The sequence below is a fragment of the Dromiciops gliroides genome, chromosome 6, assembly GCF_019393635.1.
Source record: "Dromiciops gliroides isolate mDroGli1 chromosome 6, mDroGli1.pri, whole genome shotgun sequence".
Classification (NCBI taxonomy): Eukaryota; Metazoa; Chordata; class Mammalia; order Microbiotheria; family Microbiotheriidae; genus Dromiciops; species Dromiciops gliroides.
The window spans coordinates 249,191,092-249,204,586 of NC_057866.1; the positions used below are offsets into that span (position 1 = coordinate 249,191,092).

Sequence of the window (13,495 nt, forward strand, 5' to 3'; positions counted from 1 at the left end):
GCTCTGAACACGTTAGCAGCCAGAAACAATTTGCTCACATAATTCCCCATGTTAGCAGCACAATATTTTTAGGGAGAAGGGGGAAGTTCAAAAAATCTAAGTCAATTAAATAAAGAACTGCAATAAATCCAACCTGTATTGTCTATTTCGTTTGACAGAAATAACACAGAGCTTATGAAACATAAACTATACACTAAGTATTCTTTACACAGTTTAAGTAAATGTTACATTCTATATGAGAAAAGGTTACATTTTTGCAGTTTTGCAGAAAAAATGACAAAAAGTTTTATCTTAGTTCTTTGCTCTAAAGTAATAGCAGCAGATTGTGTCAAAATTGGACAACAAATACTTGTTGAAGGAGGAATAAAAATGAGCCTATAGCTTATAAATGAGTTTCTAATAACTACATAAACATGTTTTTGCAAAGACAGTGTTTTAAAATAATTTGGTTTATTAAAAACTTATACAACATTTTGTCCTGAAAGTCCTGAAAAAGAGCCCCTTAGCATAACGGAACATTTATCCTTGAAAATGATTAGCATTTAATCATAACAACTTAAGCAAACTAGCATTTGCTATTAAGGCAGTTATATCTGTTTGAAAAAAAAAGAATTACTTATAAATGTTTGAAAATACCAGAAAGACAAACATTCTGAGTATATCCCTTCAGTTATTACGGCATTAATCAATCTATTAAAAATCTTGTTGGCGAAAATGGGGCAGTTACATTTAAAGAAACTATTTTAACTGCATCATTATGGTTAACTTATATCACATTAGCAACAAATGTATATTATCTTTCAAGTATTGTCTTTCCTATCAGAAATCCTTAGATTCATAGTATTAAATTCTAATGGGATAACACAGAAAATTCTAAAAGCTATTCATTACAACTGATTTTAAGAACAACAAGCATCAAAGTGGTAGTGATGCTTTAATAGTAGTTTCTTCTTAAAATATTTTTATGCAATTCTCCTATTTTGCAAATGGGTCTGGAAATTTAAACTTACACTCTTAATCTAAATGTCGTTTAAAAAAAACTACCACTCTGCAGTCTTTAAGAGCTCAAGTAAAAATTCTATCATCCTACAAAGTGTAAAGAATTTCTTCTCTTCCCCCCTGCAAAAAAAAACCTTTGTAATCTTATGAAAACATTGGTATATAAATCCCGCAACAAGTGCCTATTTCTTGATCAACATTACTCATTAATATTTTCCTTGCTTGTCAGGATTTACCTAAACAAGTAAATATAGGCTCTAAGTAATTCCAAAGTACTCTTAAGAGTAACTTTAAGAAATTTTTATTTTAAAGATCTCTATCCAGCACTATGAAGAAACAATGCCTTTTCCTCAAACAACTGCAGGCAGTCTCCTGGCTCCATCAACAGCTGCTTCCAGGATTTTTAGGTCCTTTGTGTGCCAATCACAATACACTGAGTCCATACCAAATTAAACCCACTACAGCAGATTCTCCTTCCTCCTTAACAAAAAAAATACCCCAAATCACTCTCTTTCACCCAAGTCCTAAATCCTATTCTGGTCTCCTCTTCCCCAGTATTTTTCCATGTGAACTGAACTAGTACAAGAGAGGATGAGCAGGTTTGTCTATGGAATAGAGGTAAACAATGATGTGTTACTATACTAATTTCAAACTAGGATTACAATTCCCAAACAATGTTTTAAAAGGTGGTACAGTGGGGGGACAGCTAGGGGGCGCAGTGGATAAAGCACCAGCCCTGAATTCAGGACTTGAGTTCAAATCTGGCTTCAGACACTTGACACTTACTAGTTGTGTGACCCTGGGCAAGTCACTTAACCCTCATTGCCCCGCACAACAAACAAACAAAAGGTGGTTAGCAATAGTTTTTAATAATACAGCTATAGGGCTAGGGACTGGATTTGTGATTTCATTGGTATTCAGCTAGATGATGGGCTAAACAATATTTTATGGGCTGGCACAAAACCACCTAAAACAGTATTTCTAGGAAGTCATGTTCTGAATTCCAAACAACAAATTACGACTCTATTTTTGGCAAGTAGCTCATTTATAAGCTGAGCTGCCTCATGAACAGCATAACCTGCTTGTCTTCCTTTAGCATTTAAAATCTCTACTTGAAAAGTAACTCCCCTCATGGACTCTTTCACTACCACCTTGGTCCTGATTCCGGAGATCATGTTATTTCAGGATATACATCTAACACTCAAGTTTTTATTTCACATTAGTAACACTCTTAAGCTTTTGAATTCCCCTCAAAAACTGAACAAACAAATCTCTAAGACCTGCCTTTAGTCTTGAAGTGATTTCAGTTCCTTACTAGTGAGGCAACCTGGTGTAGTAGATAAAGTCCTTGACTTGGAGGGTTAAAAAGGCCACTGTTTGAAATCCATATCAGAAAGACAGTTCTACATGACCCTGGCAAGTCCCTTCTTTACTCTGAGTCCAAGTTTACTCATTTATAAAATGGTAATAACAATGATGATTTATCTCAGAGGCTCATAAGGAATAAATAAGATAGTGTATGAAAAGCACTTTGTTAACTTCAAAATGCTAAAAATGTAAACTATTATAATCACTAAACCATTTTAGTCAGTTTAAGGTTGATTCAAAATACAAAACTGTGTACGGTGAAATAAATGTGACATCAATCTAAATCACTTAATTCCTAGACAAGTTTTTATTGAGAAGAAGTTTCTAAAATGGAAACAATGTGAGCTCTGCTTCTCACTTTTCACGAAAAGAGTAACTAGAATTTGTTCATCAATTGATCCTTTTAAAATCAAGAATGGCCAGAAAGGTTCAGTTCTTAAGCGCAGCTTCCACACGGCCACCAAAGCTAAATCTGAAGTAGTAGGTGATACAAAAGGAACTGGGCTTTACAGGAGGAGACTCTCCAATGGTGTCGCTCCTTCTGGAGCACATAGTGTCCTAAAAGAAGCAGCAACACTCCAAGCTTCGAGTGCAGAACAGCAAGAGGGAAGGAATGGCAAGAGAGAACCAACCAACCCAGCTGGGAAGAAAGTGGAGAAGACGGTCATCAGGCATATATTCATTCATTCAGTCATTTCTTTATTTAGGTCTGTAATTCCTCAAAAAGCAGCAGCAATTTAATTTGATTTGAGCCAAGCCTAAATATAACATGTACAAAAGGCTACTTTTTATATTCCTCTTCTCAAAGCTAGAGAGCTTTTCTTCTCTTTAAGCATTCCACTCTATTTTTTATCATACCCGTAAGGTAAAAACACTCAAACACAATTGCAGAAATGAACAAAACCACCATCAAAAGAAGTGACCTGCCCTTGCTAATGTGTGTTCTGTGCCCTTCATCACTGTTCATTTGAAGACCTGAAATACACACGGGGGTTCTTAAGCAATCATCCATGGCAGCCGGGGTCTGAGTCCTCACTCCAGTGAGCTCCTCGCTTCTCAGCCACAAGTTTGATGAACTGGGCATGACTGGCATAAAGCTTGAGCTTGTCACTGATGTCCACCCACTTCACTTTCCCAGCATCATCTCCTGCTTCCAGAGCCAGATTATCCATTGTCTCACCTGGTTATGAAACAAAAACATTTATTCATTAAAAAGGCTAAGTATTCCTTTTTAAAAATATTTTTTAAAATAATCAATGATTATTCTCAGAACTGAATTTCAATACTGTAGGGTAATGAGTGACCAACACCTAACTTTGTATAGATTAGTTAGCTCCCAACTGCCTAAAAGACATCATAGTACAATGGAAAGGGTGATAGATTTGGGGTCAGAAGACTTCAGTTCAAATCTTAGCACCAACACTGTGGGATCTTGGGCAAGTTATTTCATTTTGCTGGGCCTTAATTTCCTAATCCTGTTATACTCTAATGAGAGAGACAAGGATATAATAAACACCATAAACATAAAGTGAATAAATACAAACAAATCTATGATCCTACAATCACTTTCAACTAAGTCATTTTCAACTAAGTCTCTAAATAAAGATAAACATATCTGTTTAAAAAAGTATCAAGGGCAGCTAGGTGCCGCAGTGAATAAGGCACCGGCCCTGGAGTCAGGAGGACCAGAGTTCAAATCCACCCTCAGACCCTTGACACTTACTCGCTGCGTGACCCTGGGCAAGTCACTTAACCCCAATTGCCTCACCAAAAAAAAAAGTATCATCAAGAAAAAAACTTTCCTATTTAGGTTATCTTTATATTCCAGTTATTAATTATCCTTAGGAATCAGGAAAAATGAAATATACAAGTAATTCAAAAATGTCATTTTAATGGGATCTCTCCCCTCCTAAATGTTTCTAGAGAAGTAGATCTTAACTTTTTTTGTGCTGTGCATTCTTTTGGGAGTCTGGTGAAGCTTAATACCACTGTGATTTGTTGCCTATATTATTAATTGAAGGAAATGTTAAATTTCAGTTAGAGGTTAGGTATTTTTTTTCCAAAAATGAGCTTACAGACTGCTTGAAATGTCTGCATGAACCCCTTGGTAAAGAGCCCCTATTCTAAAAGAAATCTACTTCAATTCTTCCCTTATCACATTCTAACTTCTATCTCATTTATTTGTGTATATATATCCCCATAAACATTTACATGTTTACATCCCATAAACATTTACATCCCATCCACCTTCCAGTATTACTTCACATTTGTTTTGTTTGATTTTGTTTTTACTTATCTTTCCTTCTTTTTCTTTTACTTTTTTTTTTTGCGTGGCCAGATTTGAACTCAGGTCCTCCTGAATCCAGGGCCGGTGTTTTATCCACTGTGCCACCTAGCTGCCCCCTACTTATCTTTCTAAGTACTCTTTCCCACAACACAACATAAGCTTCTGATTATAGTCTTGATATTCTCAGGGCATGAAACAATACTGACACATAGAAGGCATTACTAATGCTTGTTGAATGAAAGGGCTTCCTTTCTCCCCTCTAATTTTCTAATTAAAGTTATAAAAACTGAATAAAAAAGAGATGTCGAAGATGGGAGTCTGAAAAATCAAGTTAGTTTTAGAAACAAAACAAAATTTTCACATGACAAATCCTCATAGGAGAACAATGAATCTGTTCCTTTCTTTAACACGCCATTTCTTAAAATCAGCCTATTTACTTGTGTCATTCTGGGTCAAACATTAGCTCCAGCAACATTTGGTAAGAAGTCATTTTGATAGAAGGTAAGCTTCCTGAGGGAAAGATGGGACTGTTTCATTTTCCTTGTTGTATCTCAATGCTTAGCATAGCGCTTGCCACAAGGTGCATATATAATATCTGTGGCTTAATGACAACAGTGCTTGTCATTCACTAGGAAAATGAAAGCAATAAGAGTCACAGCTCACATGTGAACATAGCAAACCACTTTTCAAAGCACTTCCCTATGCATTACCTCACGTGAACTCACGTGAACTCACGGCTCACAGTCCAGTGGATGGGACCGGTATCATTTTAATTTACCTTTTCTGTCATGATAAACTATCAAAATTAGGACTTGAAACCAGAATATCTGATGCATAGTCCTATATTCTTTCCAGAATAATTTACCCAGATAAATTTTACCCTATTTCATCATTAAAATACTAAATGTAGACATTAAAGTTATTTACAAGTGGTTGGAAATTTCCCTCACACCATTTTCATTAACAGATTTAATCATAGATCCACCAAAAAGTCAGTATTTATTAACCTCCAAATTTCAGTTTTAAATTTCTTATGGCATCTATAGCATAAATAAATTCAATACCTTATTTATGGAACATCTTGAAGCTTATTCTTTCAGAAGGAATTGTATGTTTTATTTGCCCTATACCATTTTAACCATTTGAGCTAATAAGGCACAAACTAAATTTAAAGTATTAATGAAGTCCAGGCTGTTCCCCATGTGGCCTTGCTCTTTCCGTGGTCACTAGGTAAACTCCTAATCAAAGACAGCTATTTCACTAAAACAACAACAAACCCCCAAAACAAACAAACAAACAAACAAAACATCTTGGTCACTTAAGGAAACATTTAAATATGTGAGACAAATTCCTCACTACTACTGAGAAAACTCCTAAGTTCTGTTGTCTAATTAGAGTAATACAAAAGATAGCATATTTATAACAAGAAAGGCATTCGATACATGCTTATAAGATTCTCCACCTGTTTCATCATGATAGTTTACAGCTTCTGTCTCCATCCATGCATTATCAGTGTTTCGAGGATCATCCACATATCCTTTATAAACCTGGTAAGAAAGGAGATAGGTAACATAAATTGCCAAACAGACTGAAAGAGTACATTAGTCATGGCTAGAAAAATTAAGATACATGAGGCCAGTTCAAATTCAAGAAAAAGAAATGTCATTTAAGATTTTTTAAGTTTTATATTTCTTAAATCCAAAATAACTTCTGAGCACAGTAGCTTAAGATTAATGTATATGTGTGTGTATATATGTATACACACACACACACACACATACAGTTATCTCTCAGTAACTCTTAGGAATTTAACAATACAGGAAAGGAAAACCTTCATAATTCAGCCTCTACTAATTTTTGCAACTGCTGTAATTCAGATAGAGGTTGTATAATTTAAAAGTTCCCCATGTTATATGCATTCTATGCTGTTGTTTTGTCAGAAGGTGATGTCATGACTAACAGTGAATTGAATTTAAGTGAGGCAGGGCTGTGCAAGGTCACCAACCTCACCCTCCTCTGAAGCCATCTGGGTCCAGTGGCTATATATACATCAGGACAACTGGAGATGGCCCTGGATGTGTGAGGTAATTGGAGTTAAGTAACTTGCCCAGGGTAACAAAACTAGTATGTATCAATTGTCTGAGATCGGATTTGAATTGGGGTCTTCCTGACTCTAGCGCCAGTGCTCTATCCACAGAACCATTTAGCTCCCATGAATTCTATGCACATAACAGAGGAAGGTTGCTCTTTCTATGTAAAGACCATACTGTAATGGTTAAACATTCTGACTGGGAAAAAATATGAGAAACGAAAAACAGTGGCCCTAGACACATGGAGAATACTACAGAAGTGGCATCAAGAAACAGTAAAGAATGAAAAAGCAACAGATCTAAGAAGGCAGCAGCAAATAGGGTAAAAGCTAGGGGAAAGTATCACTGCATTGAACTAAGCCAGATGCCAGAGAGAAAACTAGTTCAAGAGATATAGGGGCTTTTGAGTTTGAGCTGGGGCTAGGAGAGGACATTGCCTAGATTCAAAACAGGTGTGTCGTGAACCAGAGGTTGTGCCTGATCATGTTTAAAAACCTTATTTTCCTCAAGAACTTAGGCAAAATTTCCTTGGGAATGGTAATTACCCTAAATTTTAGTAACCTAGAGCAACTTAAACTTCAGCTAAGTTTGGAGAGACTCATCAGTGGTGGGATGAACTCCAGAGCCCTCCAAAACTCTAGAAACTTGACAAGTCTGTAGGATGCTTTTGGTAATCCAGAGAGGAAACCTTATTTTTCTTTAGCACACTGCCTGGCAGATAGTAGAATCTTACTAAATGTTTGTTATCCTACTAACTGAGGGAAACAATTTCTTACCACTAAATGTTCTTGGCTGAAGAGTTTGTGTAACTGTTCCTCCATCTCTTGCTTCTCGGCACTGGATTTCTGTAAGGAGTTCATAGCTTCTTCACCAAACTCTCGTTTTAAGGTAGCACTGATTTTCTCTCCTGGATCCACCATCCCCTAACAGACACATAAAAAAGTATGGCTGAGTATCTTCCCATCTATCTAAAATATATGTTTAGACATATCAAAATCTACGGGTCTGGATACAATCACATTCCTTGAGGGCAGAGACTATTTTTCTATCCTTAGCACATTAAATTCTGAATGGCTGGTTGATTTTAACATAAGCATCTATAAAAATCCTGCCAACTAGTTAATGAGTTTACCAGGGGGAGGTTACTTGATCAACATGAAGAGTTTATGAGGTAGTAAGTTTTTGTGTGAGACGTTGCATGTCCCTAAAGAGGGTGTGTGGAATAGCCACTGACTATCTCAATGGAAGCATTGATCACAGTAGCTCAGAACCAATTCTTTGTGCCAGAGCTGTAAAAGAGAGGATTTCTGTAATAGCCTTCCCCATCCCATCCTTATTCCTTTCTCAGAAGGCAACCCATAGAGCAAAAGAGCCAGTAGCAGGTTTGGGTTTGGGAGTGAGGAGTCAGGAAGACCTGAATTCAAATCCTGCCTCTTTACACTTATTGGCTGTGTAACCCCAGACAAGCTTTTCACCTGTGCAAGGTGTAGGGGAAGTCTCTAGAACATATAAACTAAGTCATAAATGCCTTAGTAGATACAGTTTTCCGAACTAAAAAAAATCGCAGCTCCTTCCCAGCATTGTTTCCTAGTCCTTGTGCCCTTATGGTTCAGAGGTGATCTCAAAACCTCTGGAGGCCCCACTAAGTGGAAAGACTTTCTAAGTATGGGCCCAGAAATGAACTTTGTCTCTATCATCTGAATAACAGCTTAGTTCACAGAGGTTCATGACTGCCAGGGTGGATACCAGGTAATGAGTATTTTTGTCCAAAAGACATGAAGCTATTGTGATAAGGAAAGACAAAGGAATCACCTACAACAATTAAATATTAGGCATCTCAAAATATCCAAGAAGCATCACAGTCCATAGACTTTGGCTGAAGATTTCGGAGTAGCGGAGTTACATGGACAGATGTGTGTATGAAGAATATAATTTGGCAGTTGTGGGTAGAGAAGTGACTAGGAATGGGAGACAGGAGAGAACGAGGAGGCGGCTAGCCAGCAAGAAGAGATGACAGTATATACCAGAGTAGTGACTGTGTAAGGGAAAGGGAAAGATGTGAGATTTGGGAAAGGTGGGGGGGGGGGGGGGAGGAAGGATTGGTAAGACTTGTCCAAGATGGGTGCAGGAGAAGAATGACTCAGGGGAGGACTTAAGGTTATGAACCTAGGTGACTGGAAGAACATCTGGCACCATCACTAGAAATAATAAGTTTGTATGGCCAATTTGCAAAGTTTGAGATGCCAATGACATATACAGAAAGAAGAGGTAACACGTAGTGCAAGACTGAAGTTCAGAAAAGATGTCTAGATTTGAAAAGATATACAGATTTTAAAGAAATGATAGCTGACTCCATGGCAGCTAATCACTAAGAGAACCTAGACGGGGCGGCTAGGTGGCGCAGTGGATAGAGCACTGGCCCTGGAGTCAGGAGTACCTGAGTTCAAATCCGGCCTCAGACACATAACACTTACTAGCTGTGTGACCCTGGGCAAGTCACTTAACCCCAATTGCCTCACTTTAAAAAAAAAAAAAAGAGAACCTAGACAAAGAAGAAAAAAATAGTCCAAAAAAGAATGTTGGGAGAAGCCTATGTGGACTATGTAAGAGAGAGAGGATGACCCAGCAAAATAATGGTTAGACAAATGAGAGGAGAATTAAGAACAATGTCAAAGCAGCAAAGAAGGCAAAGACTATCCAGAAGGAGGGAGTGGTAGACAGTATGAAAATCTGGAGAGAGATGAGGCAGGATTAAGCCAGAGAAAAAGACCATTATCTTTAACAATTAAGGAATCTGGGCAGCTAGGTGGCACAGTGGATAGAGCACTGGCCCTGGAGTCAAGAGGACCTGAGTTCAAATCTGGACTCAGACACTTAACAATTACTAGCTGTGTGATGCTAGCCAAGTCACTTAACCCCAATTACCTCACAAAACCCCCCCAAAAAAAAAACAAAAAAACCCCAAACAAACAAAAAAAAATTAAGGAATCACTGGTAATCCTGGGGATTTCAATTGAATAGTGCTAGCAGGAAGACTGAGATAAGGAAGCAGAGACAAGGAGTGGAGATACCTTTTTTGGGGGTAGTCAAATCTAAATGTACCAGTAAATATTTCAATTAAATTAAAATTAAAAACATACCTACTTATCTTAGTAGTCAAAAACTCTGAGTTCAAGTCCTTGATCCTCTACTTACTAGTCACACGACCATGGGCAAATGACAATTTCTCTGGGCCTCAGGATGTTCCTCTGCAAGATGAGAGCACTGACTAGATGACTGTTAATCTCCTTACATTCTGACACCCTCCCTCAGACCATAATAGTCACGTGGCTGAGGCCAAGAAACATGGCCTTTCCTACTCCTGGCAGAGCAGGAGCCAGTGTGCATCAACAAGCACAGAGACTCTGCAAGTCTGGTACCTCACACGTAGGTAGGCAATTAATGTTTGCTGAATCCTAATTTCTATCATGTTTTAAAGTTTTCCAAGCACTTTCTCCACAACAACTCCACCAGGTAGAAGGACTATTATTATTACTTTCTCATTTTACTGACGAAGAGGAAGTGAAAATAACATCATTTTAATCCATGTCCATCCTAAGGAAGTTAAGTTAAAACATACATGCAGGAAATTCATTTTATTCTCTTGATTTTAACACCATTCTTATCTTAATCCAAATGGATGAAATCTGTCACTTGAAGTGATAAATTACCTTGCTTACATAAGTAGACTTATGCCCAATGAACTATTCCTACACTTTTGCTGTGATTATTGGTATAGTTTTATTTTACTACGTGTTCTTTTATCTGATTAAGAGACACAAAACAATTGTTTGAATTAAAGAGAATTAATAGCAAGGAAATGTTAAATCCTTAAACTGAACAGGTCTATCCAGTTCTCAGAATCTTTTAATCTTTAAGATTCATTTATTTAATCATTTACTAAGTACATAGTATATACATAGCATTATATTAGGTGTTATGGGAGCTATGAAGGAAATACATCTTTAAAGGCAGAGAGCTAATTAGAAAGAAAATACATAATACAAGAGTAGCTAGGTGGCGCAGTGGATAGAGCCTTGGAGTCAGGAGGACCTGAGTTCAAATCCAGCCTCAGACACTTAACACTTACTAGCTGTGTGACCCTGGGCAAGTCACTTAACCCCAATTGCCTTACTAAAAAAAAAAAATTTTTTTAAAAGAAAGAAAATACATAATACATGAAAATACAAATAGATAAAGATTCACCACTAAAGAGAATAAAAGGACAGCAAATAAGATAGCTCCTGATAATCTGAAAACTCAGGTAATATATGATTAAGCTTAAGTCCCAAATTAATAATAAATTATATGCACAAAGAGAAGGGAAAGATAAGAATAGGCTGGAGTAATTAGGGCAGGTTTCATAAAACTTGAAATGGGCCACAAGAAATGGAGCAAACTTAGATAAATGAAGGGTACTGAAAGTTGGGTGATGACATGAACAAAAGTACAGTCATGGAATAATCAAAATGTATGAATAAATAAGTGAGGTCAATGCGAAGCGTTCCCACATTAAAGGAGTTCCTATAGTGAAATGTAAAAATGTAAAGAGCACATGGGTTCAAATCCTGCCTCTGCCATTTCTGTGCAACTTGGGTAAGACCTGGATGTTTTTCATGTACAAAATGAAAGGATTGGGGGGCGGGGGAGGAGCAGCTAGGTGGCGCAGTGGATAAAGAACCAGCCCTGGATTCAGGAGGACCTGAGTTCAAATCCGACCTCAGACACGTGACACTTGCTAGCTGTGTGACCCTGGGCAAGTCACTTAACCGTCATTGCCCCACCAAAAAAAAAGAAAAAGAAAAGAAAAGATTGGAATAGAAGAGCTCTTATGGTCTCCCCCAGGTCTGAATGAGAAAATGGTTGTCAAGTATAAACCTTAAAGCCTATATATGTAGTTATTTGGGGCAGCTGAGTGGCAAAGTGGCTACAGCACCAGGACTGTGGTCAGGAAGATTCATCCTCCTGAATTCAAATCCAGCCTTAGACACTTATTAGTGTGTGACCCTGGGCAGGTCATTTCCACCCCGTTTACCCCAGCTTCCTCAACTGTAAAAATGAGCTGGAGCAGGGAACTGTTCTATAACGTTATAACTGTAAGATGCTCCGATCTGGGGACCACAGAGGTCACTTACAGCCCTAAGGGCACTGTTTCATGACCCCAGGAAAGCGAAATTCATCCAACAACTCACAGCAAACATCAGGAGACAATGACACAAGGGAAATAGGCCCTACCCTAAAAGAGCTGACATTCTAACTATGGAGACAGCGTGTCTGTAAACAGGCTCATGAGACAGACAAAGAGCGGATAGAAGGACATCTTAGAGGGGAAGAAACGGGAGAACAGGAAAGGGCTCCTGCATCGGGGCATTCTAAGCTGAGTCTTACAGGAAACTGGAGGGGAGCTTTCCAGGCAGGGCAGAGAGCCCCTGCAGAGCTGGAGATGGAGCATCCTGGGCAAAGAATAGCAAACAGCACCGTCAGGACAGATAGGAAGGTGTGTGGAGGTGAGTCACATACAGGAAGGTAGGAAGGGGCCAGGTTGATCATAGTTATTTAATAGGAAGCTATGTAGGCTCACTAAGCCAGGGGATGGTCAAGTGGGACCTCACTTTAGAAAAATAACTGGCAGCCACATGGAAGATAGACTGCACTACAGGAGACCTGAGGAGGGCTCACTTAGAAGGCTGTCTAAATAGTCCAGGTAAGAATCAAAGGCTTACTAGGGCAGTGGCTTCACAAGTAGACAGATGCTGAGAGAATAACAATGACAAGATTTCACAACTAATTGAATATATGAGTGAGAGGGAGGAGTTGAGTATGACACCCAGACTGCAAACATGGATGAGGAAGAGGGTGGTGGTATCCTAGATAATGACAGGGAAGTTTAAAAGAGGCACAGGGTTAGGGATAAAGATAATGAGTTCTGTTTTGCACATTTTGAGCTTGCATTTGTTATTACTAAGTGTATTTATTTGTCTTTATTGGTGGTTATCAGTAACAAAATTTTAATAAACTTGAAAAATACCAGTTTTATTTCTTTTTAATTCTTACCCCTGGGATCGCCCATTCTCCACAGTCTTTCCTTTTGATTGCTACAAATTGTAAGATATTTTTCCCAGAATGAGGGTGAATGACTTTATTTCCACTGCTGTCCCTTTTCCACCTGAAAATAATAAGAAAAGTCTTTTAACTTAGAATAAAGTACACCAGAATCTACATAAACTTCATAGCAACCTACATTATTATAAGCAAAACACGAATCCAATTTCATTTAAGCTGGCTATTTTCCATTTATAAATTAGAATTATAAGCAATGCTCACTGCCTGTATTAAAATAATTTCAATTTAACACCAGTGCAAAGCTAGGCCAAAAAATCTATCACACTTAATGATCATTAATTCTCTTATTATTGAGAGTTTATGTAGTCCTGTAAATTCCAGAGCACTGTAAAGAATGTCTAAAAGGAACCTACTTTATAGCATAAACCTAGATATGGGAAGAGTCCCAGAATTTCATTTTCAGAGAATTACAGGGCCTCAGAAGCCATCTAGTCCAACCAGCACCTGTAAAAGCAATCTGTTTTTTCTTTATAACATAACAATTTAATGGTTTTCCAGCTTTCTCTTAAAAACTTTCAAGGCGGGTGGGGGGACTGAACTACCCACATTAAGGCCAGTTCAGTGCACTTTGGGACAGTTCTAATTGTTT

General features: G+C 37.9%; 1 protein-coding gene across 2 annotated transcripts in view; it reads right to left on the reverse strand.

Moving 5' to 3' along the window:
• Positions 1 to 604: 604 nt before the first annotated feature.
• The window catches only part of NUDT9 (nudix hydrolase 9), a 30,774-nt gene continuing 17,883 nt past the window's right edge, over positions 605 to 13,495 (reverse strand). For both annotated transcript variants that reach the window (XM_043971111.1, XM_043971110.1), the window contains exons 5-8: positions 12,838 to 12,949; positions 7,521 to 7,667; positions 6,117 to 6,201; positions 605 to 3,547 (exon numbers count right to left, since the gene is read on the reverse strand). In XM_043971111.1, coding sequence (XP_043827046.1) covers positions 3,372 to 3,547; positions 6,117 to 6,201; positions 7,521 to 7,667; positions 12,838 to 12,949 — 520 coding nt within the window. In that variant the 3' untranslated portion in view covers positions 605 to 3,371. The remainder of the gene's footprint in view (positions 3,548 to 6,116; positions 6,202 to 7,520; positions 7,668 to 12,837; positions 12,950 to 13,495) is intronic.